The 17,102-nt window shown below is 30.0% G+C and overlaps 1 protein-coding gene and 1 long non-coding RNA gene across 2 annotated transcripts; both read left to right on the top strand.

Moving 5' to 3' along the window:
• The first annotated feature begins 1,921 nt into the window (after positions 1-1,921).
• Positions 1,922-7,639, top strand: LOC109804410 (arginine/glutamate-rich 1 protein). Its single transcript, XM_020366228.3, has 5 exons — positions 1,922-2,136; positions 2,412-2,644; positions 3,839-4,054; positions 6,714-6,933; positions 7,206-7,639. Exons 2-5 carry the CDS (start codon positions 2,508-2,510, stop codon positions 7,470-7,472), a joined length of 840 nt encoding a protein of 279 aa, XP_020221817.1. The 5' UTR covers positions 1,922-2,136; positions 2,412-2,507; the 3' UTR covers positions 7,473-7,639.
• A 5,541-nt stretch (positions 7,640-13,180) lies between these two features.
• LOC114916173 (uncharacterized) lies at positions 13,181-15,051 on the top strand. Its single transcript, XR_003804513.2, has 2 exons — positions 13,181-14,261; positions 14,443-15,051. It is a non-coding gene; the product is annotated as an uncharacterized LOC114916173 (long non-coding RNA).
• The last annotated feature ends 2,051 nt before the right edge of the window (positions 15,052-17,102 follow it).

Consider the following 17,102-nt stretch of genomic DNA (forward strand, 5'->3'; position numbering starts at 1 on the left):
GAGAAGATTAATTACATGAAGAGTTAGATTGTTTTAACATTAATCATGTAATTTTGTTTAGTGTCTTGGTTATATATTAAGCGTGCTTAAAACCCCTTTTTAGGTTAATTGGTTGTGTGAGGGCTTGAAATAACAAAAATTGTTTTCATATGATGAAAGCAAAAGAGAGGTTGTTAGGATTGAAGATAATCAAAGGATGATCAGGTATGATGAAGAGTTAGATATTATTTTAACATTGATCATACAAATTTTCTTTTAGTGTCTTGCGTTATTAAAAGTTGGGTAATTTTTTTTTCTTTCTATTATCGTCGTAAAACAAACAAACAAACTAGTTATTAAAAAAAAAATAAGTTAAAGAATATCGTTATGTGTACGTTGTTTCATTACTCAATGACCAATCAAATACTAGAGTTGCTATTTACACCTCTCCTCCGATTTTAACGCTCACATTTTCCCCTATTTACCTCTCTAAGTGCAATTTTTTTTCCTCTCCAGAGTCATCTCGAGTCATTTTGTTCTTTCATTCTTTTTTCTTGTCTCTCATGCTACGGAAAACCAATTTTTTAATATTTGTATACATTAAAAAATAAACTTTCATGAATCATGCTGAGTCACAATTTTTTCAAAAATATATTATGAAAATTAAAGAGATAGAGACACGAAGTCTCTCTAATATTTATACATATATAAAATTATTATAGGATATAAGAATTATTTTTTTAAAATTTAAAAGGTATAGTCCTGTACAGGTAGGGCCATTCGCCATACCCTTCGACACATATAGCCGAATTGACTACGCTCAGGTCGTCTTCTCGAAAGCGTATCGGTCACCTACATCAAGATCGGCCTAGTTGGAGGCCGAAAAGGATCGTGTCGGATTGGCAAAACTCACCGTACCGGGTGGCCGATACCTGATCGACATCCCCGATGGTCGAAAGGCCTTGAGTAAAGTAATTCATAGAACCAATAATCATCCCTAAGCAGTGATTAAGGGTTAATCATGTGAATAAGCCAATTAAAGACGTATTACCTAATTAGGTAACTATAGTACAAAGCCCATGGAGGGTAAGACCTATTAATGTCACTATAAATAGTTCACATCTCGAGATAATGTCATTGTTCATTAATTACTATCGATATTCGTGTTTGTTATGACTTGAGCGTCGGAATTCCTTTTGCAGGTACCCTCTCCATTACCAGAATATTTGCTTGGAACTCTCGTTCGGCCTTCAGAGTACGAGAAAATTACTAGTATGCCCTTCAGATAGGTAAAGTCCATTAAAAAGTGGAGACCAAAAGTGCTTATATACCTCCACTATTTCTTTTATTTCTCTTTATAATATGTATAGATTTAGTTTTTGTAAATAAACAAAAAAAGACTAAAATGGACGGGATGAACTATTGAGAGGCTCATGATATATACACCTCCTTTTTTTTTTATAAGTACATCTCCTTTTTAAAAAAAATTATAAAATATTATAATTTTTTTAAAAATTTAATTTTACACTTTCAACTTTCAATTTGCTATTTTCTTCTTCTTATTCACACACTTTTTTTTTTTTCTCTTTCAATTTTCACATGTTACCAAAATAGGTGAGGTGAAGGAAAAATAAGGGGATGCATGTCAAAATTGAAAAAAGGGGGAAAGATGTGTGAAAAAAATATTAAGTTAAATGTTATGGATGTAAAATTAAAAAATTTAAAACAAAAAATTAAAAATATTTTAAAATTTTAATTATTTTTTTTAAAAAGAGGTCTACTTGTAGAAAAAAGGAGGTGTATATATCATGATCCCTATTAAGAATCCAATAGGACCCAAAGGCTCTACAGTACAGCGACCCGTTCAGGTCTTTTTAACAAAAAAAAAAAAAAAAAAGACTTTGGGTTTTAGTGGAATAACGCATTCGAAGTTGGGAAAAAAAGAAAAAAAATATAAAATATATTTTGGTCCTCCTTCCTTCTTCTATCGTCTTTGCCTTCCTTCATCGTGTTAGGGTTTGCAGAGTTTCAATTTACTCTCACCAGCATATCGCGGTTCCTTCGTATTTATGTTTTAATAACTCGCGAAATCCCACTCTATAGCACGATATCTCGTTCCTTCAATACTTATTTTGAAGATTCCCCTGATTTTTTCTGGTGAAACCTTGTTCTTAGTTTTTTTTTTTTTTTTTTTTTAAATTTTAAATTCATGCAGCTTTAAGGATTCAATTGGCATAACGATTGATCCATGGAACGATGTTCCCTTTATCACTTTGATTTTCATGCATTTCAAATTTCATCGCCCAAATTATGTTTGATACGTTTTGGTGTTGGTGATCGTGTAATAACTTCATAACCAGTTTGATGCACTTTTAAGCAATTCTTATCATAAATGATCGATTTATATTGATATGTAGTTATGTACTTTTCAGGGACACAATTTTTTGCTCCTTCCTTTATTTTCGAATAGTTTCCTCAGTGAAAAGCAAAGAAAATATCTGAAGCTTATTGGAATCAGGAGTTTGGAGATGCCTCGAGATTTGTCGCGATCGCGATCGCCACCCTATAGGCGAAGGCATTCACCATCTCCTGTGGGACACAGGTATAGCAGGAGGAGCAGAAGAGACAGAAGCAGATCTCCTTATTCATCCTACTCTTACAGCAGGTGACCCCGTTTGTATGTTCATTTTTGTTTATGATATATTCTGTATTGAGTTAGTAGGATGAATTGGGGATTCATGTTTTACTGATTATTTGCTATGTAACTTAAACCTTTTATTTGTCTATATTTAGTTGCTGTGTTCTTTTCTATTATAATGTAAACTGCACGTTGTATGTTAGATTTACTTTCAGGTTTGGTGCTCTATGGACATACCAAGGACATTGTACAATTATAATCTACCATAGTTGGAAATTTGGATTAGAGTTGAGAATATGGCGAGGGTTGTGTTATTGATTTGGGGCTATGTGTATAAAAAATGTGTTCAGTGAACTTTTTTCCCTGTCCATTATATACTCAGATGTCAAAATTAAAAAAAAAAAATGTTCTTTTTTGCTCAAGTATTTGTTGAGAACTGACTATTTTTTTGTTTGAAGAAATGAACATGACACTTTCCAGGGTTACCGAGCTATATGGTATTTTAATGACCAAAACACATAGGTCGAAGTTGAACCCCATGGTTGATAATGCTGGTTATTGATGGATTGTTATTTAAATTCAACAACTACTTTGTATTTGCTTATCATCCATCTTTTTTTATACATGCTCAAGTGTTACCGAGCTATATGGTACTTTGTATTTTCTTTTATTCTTCTGTTTGGGTTCTATTCTTCTGTTGAGCTCCTTGAGCCACTCAATGAGATGCATACTGTTTTTGCTGGATGATTGATATTGCTAATATTCAAGTATTTGACGACCTTGTCATAAGTGTCCAGTGACGGCATTTGCGGACTTTGTGAGACTTTTTAAGTTTCTTTCTTTTGTGGGATTTCCTACTTATATGCGGAGGTGGAAACTCATCAAAATAACACGAATATAGAGCTTAATATAGAGAACAAGATAGGAAATATGCTATTTATAACAAAATTAAAAAAGATCAGTTTCCTCGCATAAAGTGGGAAATAAGGGATATGAACAGGTGGTGGGTGCTGATGGGGTGTTTTTTCATTGCTCGATTGTCACATTTGCTTCTTCATGTGGTAAAAGATGGAGCACACAATGGTTATTCTTAGCAATTTCTGAGGTAACTGTACATGTTTTTGTATTTAGTGTGCTAGACGGTGGGCAGCATTTATATTCTCTAAAGATAGCTCTCTAGTTGTTGAGGTTCATTGCTTACGATCACATGTCATCATACAGGCGTAAAAGTCGCTCTATTTCACCAAGAGGTCACAGAAGTCCTTCTACAACTCCAAGACGTCGTAGAAGCCGATCTCCGTCTGCTAAACGATACAGAAGACATAGAAGTAGGAGTTCTTCACGGTCTCCTACTCATAAATCTTCCAGTTCAAGTCTTGGGTCAGTAGAGCACAAAACTGCCACTGAAAAACTAAAGAAAGAAGAAGAAAAGAAAAGGTAGATTAAATGCTTATCATTTTTTTCTTTCTCTACCTTATCTTCACTATTCCTTGATTTATGCTTTAGGATGGAAATCATGGGTAGGTTCTTCTGGTTTATGATGAGAATTTCTGGCTTTTATGCTTAATGTATAATGTATTGCTAGAACTTTGAAACACTGATTCTATTGTGCATTTATCAGTAAGACACAGATTGCCTGGAAAGTTAGGCAAGGATGGTTGTGGTAAAATTTTGAATTTCTTTTTCCACTTTTTTAGAGAATAGTTGTCGTCTGAAATGTCCCATCTACCATATGTCTATTTCAATTAATGGCATACTCTAATTTCTGGTATTTTAGTAATGTTCTGGTATCTATGGGTTTATATTGTGCTTAATTTCATGTTGCATAGAACATGTTGGATATATTACAACTTACAAGGCAGTGCATTTGGGAAGACAAAATTATCCTTGGTTTTGCCGTTATATATTATCTATTATGTTTTGGCTAAGGCTATGATATTAGATTGAGTCTTGCCACTTGTTGCCCAAATAATGTTTCTCTTGTTTGTAAAAAAAAAAATAAACATAAAAGAATAGAACATTACATCTTTTACTGAAATTCTCAATCGTAATCACTGAGTTAGTTTCTTCATTCCTGTGAGATAGGAAAGGAGATTGAGCCATAGCTATATAGTTTAATTTATGCATTTCTTTCAGTGGGATAAGACTTTTGTTGTTATGCATTTCTTTCAACACTTATCAGTGTCAAATTATAAGAATCTATTTAAATAAACTTCTTTACAAGCACTGTAAGGAGAAAAAAAAAGGAAAGAAAATTAAAATAAGCTTCTCTATATGCTAAAACTAGTTTATATACGAGTTAAAAATAAGTTTTTGGAGAAACTAATATTAGGAGGCTTCTACGAATTAGCTTATATTTAGCATATGGAGAAGTTCATTCAAACAAACAATTATTTATTGTTTGTGAATGAAGAGAGTAGAGTTTGGTGGAACCCACACCAAAAGAATCTCCCCTCATGTGCCGAGATTTTGTGGGAGAAGGTAGAAAAAAAGAGATTGTGGGACCCATTGAAAAGTAAATGACATTTATCCTTTTTGTTTTGGATTATATAAATATGTTGTAGGGGTAAATGTCTTTATAACACAATCACTTTTCTTTCTCTACTACTTTCTTACTTCTCTTAATCCAAACAACTTGAAAATCTATTCATTTTCTTCTCATTCTCGCTTCTCTTCTACTTTTTTCTACTCCACTTCATTCTTCTAAAAATCTTTCATTGTCCAAACAAACCACAAGACATGGTACTTATTTTTCCATTAAAGTTTACATCATTGGTCCCATCTTCTGGCATGTTGCCACTTCTATGGTACTTATTGATTGGAGTCTTGAGGGTTAGAATATTTGCTCACATATTTATTGAGTTACAAAGTTAAATTATTTAATCTTATGAACCCTCCATTGTGTCTCTCTCTCTCTGCACTGTTGCATTATTTTAGTGTATGGATGCTCAAGTATTCATTATACGACTCTGTTTGGCTCACTTATGGTTCCATTGGATTTATTCTTAAGAACCACAAGTTAATGCTTTATGGGTTTTTTTTTTTCAACAAGCAAATATCACTTGTGAGGTAGGTATATAATAATATGAATAGTTGAGATCTTTTTTTTTGGGCACCATTAAATTTTTTAACATAAAAGATAAATAAAAAAACCACTTGAAGTGGTTATTGTCTATATAAACATATTAGCTGAACAACCATTTGACTAATTATTGTTTATTCTGGTAAATACTTTTATCAAGTTCTACTTTTTTGTTCCCGTTTGGTGGGATGTATCCTTGCGACGAAGTAGGTGGATACATGGTTATGAACTTAGGTTTTTTAGTACACCCGCTCATAAAAGATGGACCTTATCCTGGGACCCACCTTAAAGGGTCTACTCATCAGGTTTATGGACTAGATTTTCTTCAATTTTTGGTTAGGCTGATCCTTTGGATGCAAAGTTTAACCCTTGTTGCATTTCAGTTATAAAGTTGACATGGCATTCATTAGTATAAATCTCTGGCTCTGCAGAGTAAATATTATTTTCAATAGGACGAACATATGTTTTTTTTCATTGTTTTGATGCTTCTGGCACTTAACTAACAAAAGAACTTGACCTATCGTCAACAACTAACTAGTCAAAGATGTTTAGTGTAAAAATTCTAGTATTTCCATGACTAGTTTAAAACTGCAGCATGTTACTTGAATTTCTTCTTCACAGGCTTGTCTGAAGCAAGGTACTGCTATAATTGGACTTGTTATGTTTGATGATCAAATTGGCTGCCTCATTTATCTACTGTTCACCAGTTTTGAAACTCATTTGTTTGGATCAGGATTCAGTAGAGGTATGCCTTAAAAGCATAACCATTTATTAGTGCCATTGTCATCATGGAGGTTAGTTTGCCGTTGATTGTGGTTTTCTATTAAGAAGTTCAGGGGAAGGGTAAAAAGAAAAGGGGAGAATAAAAGGGGAGAAAAAAATGAAGCAGACATGTCTATTGTCCGGTTTATATGTTAGTTGCCTATAATGAAAATCATCGAGTCCCACTTATGTGGCATTTCCCTCCTGTTCCAAAGGACATTTTCCTGCTTAACATTTTGTATGCTTTCACAGGCGTCAACTAGAAGCAGAGTTGAAATTAATAGAAGAAGAGACTGCAAAGAGAGTTGAAGAAGCAATTCGTAAGAGAGTCGAAGAAAGCTTGAATTCTGAGGAGGTTCAGGTGGAGATTCAAAGGCGGTTGGATGAGGGACGGAAGAGACTTAATGCTGAAGTTGCAGCTCAACTTGAAAAAGAAAAAGAAGCTGCCCTTATTGAGGCTAAACAGAAAGAGGTACATGTTTCAAAATATTTTATCCTCCAATTCATTCTCCTCTGTTGTGTGACAAGCATATGAATAGCATGATGGGTTGCTTGTTAATTTGTCGTAAGTTCTCTACAGAACGAGACTTATTTTCAACCATGGTGTATTTCAATATCCAGTTTCTGGTTCTTTAGTGCACTTCTAGTATGCACGTATACTTGTTTCCATAGGACTAAACCTGAAACCATTGGGAAACCTTGATACTTACTAGATATCGTATGTTGATATGCCCCAATATGCAGGAGCAAGCCCGTAAAGAGAGAGAAGATCTTGAAAGGATGCTTGAGGAGAACCGGCGGAAGATTGAAGAAGCTCAGAGAAGAGAAGCTTTAGAGCAGCAAAGAAGGGAGGAGGAACGATATAAAGAGCTGGAAGAGATACAGAGACAGAAGGAAGAAGCCATGCGAAGGAAGAAACAGGAGGAGGAGCAAGAACGTTTAAACCAAATAAAGTTGTTGGGTAAAAACAAATCCCGACCTAAATTGTCATTTGCTCTTGGATCCAAATGACTGTGGAGCAACCCGTGTCTATTGATTTGTTCTAAAGTGTGTTTTGGGCCCAATTTCCTATTTCGTCTGTATCATGAGGAAATTTCACAGCCTAGTGTGACAGCGTTGCTATTGTTTCTAGTTTGTATTAGATTTCATTGTTTATCATAGTCTCTTTTTTAACGATAGTAATGACTCGTGAGATAGCGACATTGTTTGATGGGGAGGGGACCTGGGCCTAATACGAGAGAGTGAGAGACCATCTAAAGTTTTTTCATGCCTGAGCTAATTGGGCTTAATATCGGAAATTGCATCAAGTCATCGTTTGGAACCAGAACCATCAACAAATTTTTTTAAATGAAAATGAGCTTTTGAAGGGGATTCAGCAGAGTTTAGATCTCTCCATATATTGTCCATTTATTTTCCATTAGTATTAGGCGTAGGAAAATGAATATTTTTCGTGATGACTTAAAAACTATAGGAGTGTATTAAGAGGAAGAAATGAAAAAGATCCCTACTTTTAGAAATATCACCTACACTTCTCATCATGCCAATCATGTCGTGTCATGCCAAGTTTACTGAAAAGACTGATAGTAGGCATACAATGAATTCCTACACTTCATCCATCTTGACCAAATTAGTAGGCATGCAATGAATTCCTACACTGCACCCAACCCAAATGTTACGTATATTAGGGTCAATCATCTTCACCTAGAAATATGAAACTCTATTTTGTGAGAAGATATGATCTAATGACACATTTAGTTTGATGGATTGTGACAAACAAAAATAGTTGAAATTTTATAATCCATCCATTCATATGATTTGGTTTAAAAAGAAAGAATGGTCAGGATCCTCAAAAAGAGACTAATAATTATTTTTCATAATAAATATTTTATATTAATATTATAATTAAAAAAATGAAAGCATTCATATGAGGCCCACATAAGAAAAAGAAGAAGCAGTTCGTCCAAATTTAAATGGGTAAAAAGCAGCAGATGGTTTTACGTGCAACGAAGTTACTATTAACCTTTTGTTAGGGTGATCTACCCTTGAAGCTAGTTTAAAAGGGCATGTGAAAGTTGGGTAACAAAGAGCAGTCAGAAGAGAAAAGGTTATGTGTCCCACAGGTATGATGATTAACATATAATTGGCGTGAGTTTGTGATATAGTGCCACGTGTAGAGACAAGGTACGTGGATTATGTATTGGTCCCCGGCCCCCCAACGCGGTGCGGGAAGTCCAAGGAAGCGAACATTGACAGTGTCTGCATTGCATTCAATTCAACCTCGTGCTGCCCAATGCTGTCGCCTCACGTTCACTCTTGTCCCTTCTCTTCAATGTCGTTGACTCCTTCTCTCTCCCTCATCTCTCTCCAGTGGAGGCTGTCATCTATTTATTGCCCCCGCTCATGCATACCAATTAATCTATAGTTTTATAATCTATAGTTTTAAAATTTAGAACCTAATAAATTAAAAATTAAATTATTTGATTATTAATTAAATTGTATAACTTGATTTTTATTTATTTTTATTAAAAAATATTCATATTAAATATATTTTATATTTATAAATTTTAATAAATTTATATTTTATTTTAAATTTCAATTTTTTCTATCTTATTTAAAATTAATTTTATTTTTATTTTATAAAAAAATATATAAAAAATTACATGTTAAACTATATATTAATACAAATTAAAAATATAAATAATATATATATATATATATATATAATATACTTGTAATTAATATCACAAAATAATATATGTAATATTTACATAAATATTATATTATTAAATATATAATTTAAAATCAATAATATATTATAAAAGTTATTTAAGTTGTATATATTACAAACAAATATATTAGAACAAATAATCATTATTATATTTAATAAGACTCTTTACTCTTCCATTTCTACTTCGTCACCATCTTAACTTTCTAATTACCACATATTCAATATCATATTACATAAAGCTAACAATTATAAGTACATAAAAGTTATACCATTTATTGTATACTTTTAAAAAAATCATTATTTATTCATTCACGTAAATCCAATAGTATTATACATAAAAAAAAGTGTATTCATCAACTACATGTAAAATAATTTAAAAATATATGAATAAGAGATAAATTTCACTTAAATATTTATTTTGTAAAGCAATTTTATAAAGTTGATTTAGGTTATATAAGATAATTTTATAAATTTAATTTATACTCAAATTTATATTAACGATTTATAAAATCTGATTTAGAGAAATTTTTATTTTTTATTTTTAATATTCCTGATTTTATATACTAAAGAAAGGTTGTCATCTCGGTCAAGTTGCCTTATCTCCAAATTGAGAAGAAAAGGGTAGGAAAATTTAACCTAATTTTTATCATTCCAATTATAGACCTCTATAGTTACAGTTTTTCTTCATATTTAACTAGCTTTGCTTCTGCAACTTTGGTTGGTGGCTCTTGCAACCACTATTTCATCAACCTGTGTGACGATTGGGTGTGTGAGAGTGATTTTGATAAAACCTAAATTTACTATGAAATTGTTCTTTTTATAAGTAAATAATAATAAATAATGAGTTATGCTGGTTGAGAGATTCAAATTCACTCTCCCTTCTCATTCCAACTCTATTCTTTTCTCTGGTACCACCTAAATTATCTTATAACTTTTATTCACTATGAAATTCTATATTGGATTTGCTTTTATATCTGGATATATTTTGTTCTTTTAAAAAATAAATAAGTTTCTCTCTTCTCAGTTTGTGGGTATCCAATGAAGCAAGAGACGAGAAACACATTTCCCCACTTATGTCTAACCAAATAATTGAAAAGAGGAGTTTTAATAATTTTTCTCTTATATTTATTTTCTTCTTTAGTCTTTTTAATCTAAACAACAACTTAAAAACTAATTTCTATTTACTACAAATTTTTACTATTTCTTTCATCTTTAAATATATTTTTCACACACCCAATCCCAATCATAGTGTGTTAAAATTAGAGTTGTCAAAATATTTTGCCTAATAAAATCAATTTGACTTGTTTTATTTATTTATTTTTGCATAATATTATATGTATTTTATTAAAAAATAAAAATACCAAGACTAAGGAAATTTTGACAACTTTAGTAAAAATTACAACATATAAATTATAAATGTAAATAATAATTTTATTTATTTTAAAATATGTCTTTCACTTCTCTTGTGTATTACTAAAACATTTCATACCATTATTTCATTTTTATTTTTAAATATGTAAAGATAATGATATAACGAAAAATTGTTTTTTTTATTATTATTTGAACTTTTTATTAAGGATACGAGGTGAAAGGTAAGTAGGTGTAATTTACCGTCAAAAACATAAATATAATTAACGCTAATATCAAAACAAGACAGTATAATGATTTTTATTTCTTAATTATAAAAACTCAGAAATAATTAAAAGTCAAACAACAAAATAATAAATATTTAGGGATCGATTCTAACAAAATTTCATAACAACAATTATAAGTCAAATAATAATTATAAACACTTTTTATGGAACTACCAATGTTTTCTTTTTTGAGAGGAGGAACTACCAATATTGTTGTTATTGTCATTGTACTAAGAGATAAGGGTGATAACACCATTAATAATGAAACTATTTATAAAATGTTTTAATTTCTACAATTTAATAATAATAATAATAATAATAATAATAATAATAATAATAATAATAATAATAATATTATTATTATTATTATTATTATTATTATTATTATTATTATAGATTGCTTAAGCACGGTTAACCCTAAACAACCTAAGTCTAGAGCACTCAAGTCTTCTCTTATGATTATTTTTTTCTCTCGCTTGTTTATAATGCCAACATGTATTAAATCATTTCCCCCTTTATTAGTAATAATTTATTATCCCAGATATTTTGCTCCGTAATCATTCCTTATTTCATGAGATTTTTAATTTGGAGCCAACATATATAACTCTACAGATAAGGTATTTTGAAATTTTAATTCCATAATTATTATTGTTTGATATCATGTTCCTATAATAATTGAATCACTAATATTGATTTAGTGATGATCATCAACATAACAAAGTCTTATATTTAAAATATGTAATAATATCGTAATTTTGATGTATAAAAAAAACAATAACCAAATATTCTCTTTCTCTCATTCATGTATGTACATTGATTTGGATGTAACATAAAGTTCTTTAGTTGATTAAGTCCTGTAATATGCAATATGAACACAAAAATTGGATCCATTTATAATGTACTTCCTCCCTTTTTTATTCTGTTTTTTTTTTTTACTTCATTATATCTTCATAAGGTTTATTGGGTAATTTTCTTATAATAATTAAATAAAAATTAAATTATATTGATGTAACTTTTATAAATTATTGTATTATTCAATAATCTTTAATTAATAAGGCTTTGTTAAAATCTACTATTAAATGTTTCTTTCATCTAAACTCTTTATACCAAATTTTATATTAATTTATAATTATTTAATATCTTTTTTATATATATTAAAATTGACATTATTTATATATATATATATATATTAAATATACTAAAATATGAATCATTTGATTACATTTTGTATTATTGTTCAACTTTAATAAAAATTGACATACATAATATAATATAACATTATAATTTAACAGTTATACCAATAAAATTTATTTTTAATATAAATTTATTTAATAATATAATAATTGTAAAAGTTACACTGATGTAACTTGATTCCTTTCTTAACTAAATAATACATCAAAATAAATTTTAAAATTATACATATTATACTTTTGAAATACTTTCCTAAAAAAAATAGAAAATCTCCTTATTGTCAAAACAGACCCCAAAAAATTACTTGGTATTAAATTATGTACAAAACTGTAAACAGGCAGGGCATTTTTTATTTTCCCTTAGAATCCATGGAATCATAAATAACTATGAAGAGGGGAAAAAAATCTGCCCCTCTAGTTTTAATGACAAGATCGAGGTTTTTAAATATCTGAGATTCAATGATAATATCATATGATCCTAAATAAGTAGGGATTTGATTTGAAAAATATTTTGCCATGTTTTTCTTCCAAATCAAGTTTGGCTGCATTCTCAGAAAAAAGATGCCAATTGCCAAAGTAATAAAGAGCTCAGATGACCGTTAATAAAGAGAGCGTTGATTACACGAACCAAGGTGAACCCTTAATCACGCCTCCTCAATTAACAACTTTTTAATTTTAATTTTATTTTGCTCACTATAATATTAGTATTATTCGTGTTGGTTTCCATATTTTATGGAACTTAGACAAAATGATAAATATAGACTATATATATATAATACAATATTTTTTAAAATCTAAAATCAAACATTGAAAAAAATTATATGGATTAATTACTTATTTACAAATGTAATATATAAAACAACCAAAAAATAAAAGATTTTATAATCATATCACAATTTTATATTTAAATAAAATTATAACATAATATATATATATATATATATATATATATATATATATATATATTAATTGATCCTCTTATACATGGGTCATGGACACTCCAAGGTATTATAATCGATGCATGAGAATTTAAATTGGATTATTCGTTGTAATTTTAATGTAATAAAAAAGAAAAATATAACTGGAGCCAACTGGATGGGTTAGGTTAGGTTTTATATAAATATGATGATTTGATATTCCTTATATATCACATGATATGATGTATTATGAATGATATGTTATGTGATCGATGAATTAAAGAAGAGAGAGACATTGAACATAAAAAAATCATAGGTTAGGTTTTATATATATGGGCGAGACTCTCCTTTGCTTTTGCTCTCTCTTCATCACTGATTCCCTTAGCTTACGTTCTGTCTCCATTTTCTTCTCTCTCTCTCTCTCTCAAACTCGTTTGAGATGAGAACAAGAACAAATGGGTTCAGATCGAGAGTTATGACTAAATTTGTTTCAGTCACAAACACTGATCTTCTTTGTTCTTTCATATTTCTCTGATATGGTTGGAGTTATGGGAGATTGGGGTTGATGGGAATGTTGTTTGGCTCGAGGTAAATGCATGGTCTTAATTCTTTTCATCTTTGAAGCTTAATTTATGATAAGGGTTTCATTCTTTTTGATCCCTTGAAACAAAGAAAGCTTTAAAGGTTGGATTTTGAGGCCATCCCTTTGTGTGATCTCGGACCAGGCTTCATTCCCGTTAACCTGATCTCTCTCATCATGATGATGATGATGCCTTCTGGTGATTGATTAAGGTGATGCCAAAACAAAACTCTTATGACTGTGTCTGGTCAATGATGAAAAGAAAAACCCTTTGGTCTGTGTGCTTTAATGTTTCAGGCACTGCATGAGACAAAACTTGAACATTTGTCAAATTTTTTGTGGAGCAAGATTAAAAAAGATGCACCTTTGACCTTGTTGTAGTTGGTGCACCAACACTAGCTGCTTTTGTTTGTCATCTTTCTTGTGGCTCCATGTGTGTATCTTCATCTCTTTCAACATCTCTCTCACATGATTTTAATTTAACCATTGAGACTATTGAGATTTGTGCTTTGTAAAGAAGACCAGGCTCCGAAATCTTAATATATTATTGTTTTTCTTGGATTATGATTAGTGAGTGATTGATGTTAGCTTTTTGTTAGTTAAAATAATATGGTTTGAGAAACCCAAGGGACTTTGAAATTCTGTATTTTGTCAGTATAGCTGTAGCATCTTTAGGGTTTGAGATTCCTAGACATCTTTTCTTTCTGTCAAGTTTCAGTCCATGTGTAAGTAGTTGGCTTCATTTTTTCAGGTAACATACTAACTTTCATACATACTTTCCTTTCTCCACACATCTTCACATATATGATCACTTATCATAATTATTTGTAGTAGTAATATTGTTTTTCTTTTTAATTTCATTACAATTTTCATGAGTATTAATTTTTTGATTCAGTTGGTTTTAATTTGGTTTCATTTGGCAACGCTAGCAGGTGAATAGAGAGAAGTAGTAGAAGATGCATGTGAAGTCAAGATGAATGGATCTGAAACAAAATGAGGGGCACACAAATATTACTGTATTTTCCTAATTATCATCTATTTTGACTGAAATTCAAACCCTTAATTAACTACGTCATTAACATGTATGGTTGAGTAGAGAAGATAGATTCACTCATTATTGTCTAGAACTATACAAAGTGAAGCTACTATTCTCGTTGTAGTTCACTTAGACTAGAGTGAGTTTTGTGTGAACATGCATGTCTAATCCAAAAATAACCAAATATAATTAATATGAAAAATTAAATTTACCATTAGACAGAATTGAAAATATCATAATCTAATGCTGCAGATTGAATTCTTAATTTCCTTCGAGTCCATGACCATGATGAGCCTATAGGTACATCACAAGGATGTTGTTACCTTGCAGATCACAGTACTTTTATATTCCTCTCTGAATGCAGGCTCAGAGAGCAGGACCTTTTAGGTGGAAAAAGTTATGGAAAAGAAAAGAAAGTTTAATTTACTTCTTTCTTGTTTTATCTTATAAGGTGATGAAACTTGTGACTCTTTAATTTAAGTGAATGCATGTGTATTATTTTCAATGTTCATTGAAACTAATTAAAGAAGTGAATTATATATACATACATTATACTTTTTAATTAGTTTCAGCTGAAAATATTCGCCATTTCACTTTATTTCACCTTGAGATGTACGGATATCTGATCTTAGCTATATATATATTCCTATCTGTGCTTTCAAGTAGAGGCATCTGAGACATACGTGATAATTGAGTAATCATTTCTTATTATTGTGTCTGATTCATTTTTTCACGCCATTTCTAATCTGATAATTCAAATGTTTGATTCTTTTCTGCACATGCAGACAAAGGATATATATGTAACTGTTTGGATTAGATTCAATTTTCCGAGAATAAATTCGAATATTAAAAGCAAAAACAAATAGTAAATACTTGTTTTTCACTTTTTCAACCTTTCACCATGATTTTGAGAGTCAAAATTGATTCCATAACCATTCAAACACACTACTGAGTATACTAAGCGTGCCCTTAGCCTTTCTTTTTCTTTTCTTTATTAAAAGGAAGTAGGAGAACTTAGTATTGCATATAATGTGTGTTTGAAAACAAGTTTCCTACGAAACAAATCACATAAAAAGCTAAAATATGTAGAGCTTCTATATTTGACATGAAAAATCATACTATATCATTAACGCGTAAGTAAATACACATTTAGATAACTCGAACCATTTAAGAAAATTATGGTTGTATATCTGAAAGAAGTTCTTTTGGACTGTTATTAAATCTTTCACTCAATCATCCAATTTACTCTATAAATTCAAGAACCTGGGAAATGACATACCCTAAAACAGTTCTAATGTTATAAAGAGTTTTTTTATTAAAGACAAAAAAAATTATCTTTTTTTATTCAAACTAATAACTTTGGGTTGTAGTAAGTTCACGATACCATATGAGAAAATTATACAATAAATTCATATGTTCAATTTATTTTACAACAAAGAGATGAATAGGAATAGAGAAAAAATGTGATAAAATAATTAATGTGGTGATAAAAGATATGATAAACGAGTATAATAGATATGCATCGTGTAAAATAATTTATACAACTAACCAATTAAAAATCAGTTTTTGTGTGATTTTTAGAATAAGTATTATCAAAACTTATAAATTTATGTCTTTTATTATCGGTTTCCCTAACCTAACCATCTTTTATGAAAGGATATAAAACGCATCTAGAAAGCGTTTTAATTCAAATTTTCTTATTCAAATGGTTCTATATATGAATAATTTCTTTCGGTGCCTTTATGTACTGATTCTGAATTCTGCATCGAGATGCGTTCCATATGCATTCGATTATATATATAATATCGCAAACGAGCTTTGTAGGCAGGGGAATACTTAATTAAATAATAATGTTTTTTTCCAAGAAATTAAGTGAGGAAACGTGTTTAATGAAACAAATGATGCGTGTGTTAAAATAAAACTTGTTCATCCTCACATTTCACAAACACAAATTAATCTGGTTTATCAGTTTTTTGATTCCATATAAATTATATTTATGAATAAAAAAAATGAAACAAATGATATAATAGAAAAGAAAGATAAATACGAAGAAAAAAATAAGTGTTAAAAAATCAAAATCTATATTTAGATATATTTTTTTTAAAACATACATACATACACAAATACTTTATATATTGCACCTTATTATGGATGCAACAGGGCGTGTCGGATACGAGTTTCATGATCCTCGTTATCGTTGCGGCAACTCAAATCCATCCTCATCCCGTACCCGTACCCGTATCCATCAAATATATAATTTTTGTTCTTATTCCAGTCCCCGTCGAGTATCGGATATATCCGTATTCGTCAATTTTTCTTGTAAAAAAAAATACACAATATTTTTAAATTATCTTTTCATTATATGAAAATTACAATTAAGTTATTTTTCTATCTCATATTTTAATCGAGAGACTTCTTAATAATTAAATAATTATAAATGTTTCGCATTATAACAAATAATCACACATAATAAAATATTAAAATTCTTTAACATAATTAAATCGAGGTGGGTATTAAACCGAGAATGAGAACGAGTACGATGCAGGTAAGTACATA

Source organism: Cajanus cajan, chromosome 1, assembly GCF_000230855.2.
Source record: "Cajanus cajan strain Asha chromosome 1, NIPB_CcT2T_4, whole genome shotgun sequence".
Lineage (NCBI taxonomy): Eukaryota > Viridiplantae > Streptophyta > Magnoliopsida > Fabales > Fabaceae > Cajanus > Cajanus cajan.

Bases quoted from the DNA above. Each gene is read 5' to 3' on its own strand.
- LOC109804410 (XM_020366228.3), top strand. From the start codon at position 2,508: ATGCCTCGAGATTTGTCGCGATCGCGATCGCCACCCTATAGGCGAAGG. The intron at 2,645-3,838 runs GTGACCCCGTTT...GTCATCATACAG, and splicing joins TCATCCTACTCTTACAGCAG to GCGTAAAAGTCGCTCTATTT. The intron at 6,934-7,205 runs GTACATGTTTCA...CCCAATATGCAG, and splicing joins TTGAGGCTAAACAGAAAGAG to GAGCAAGCCCGTAAAGAGAG.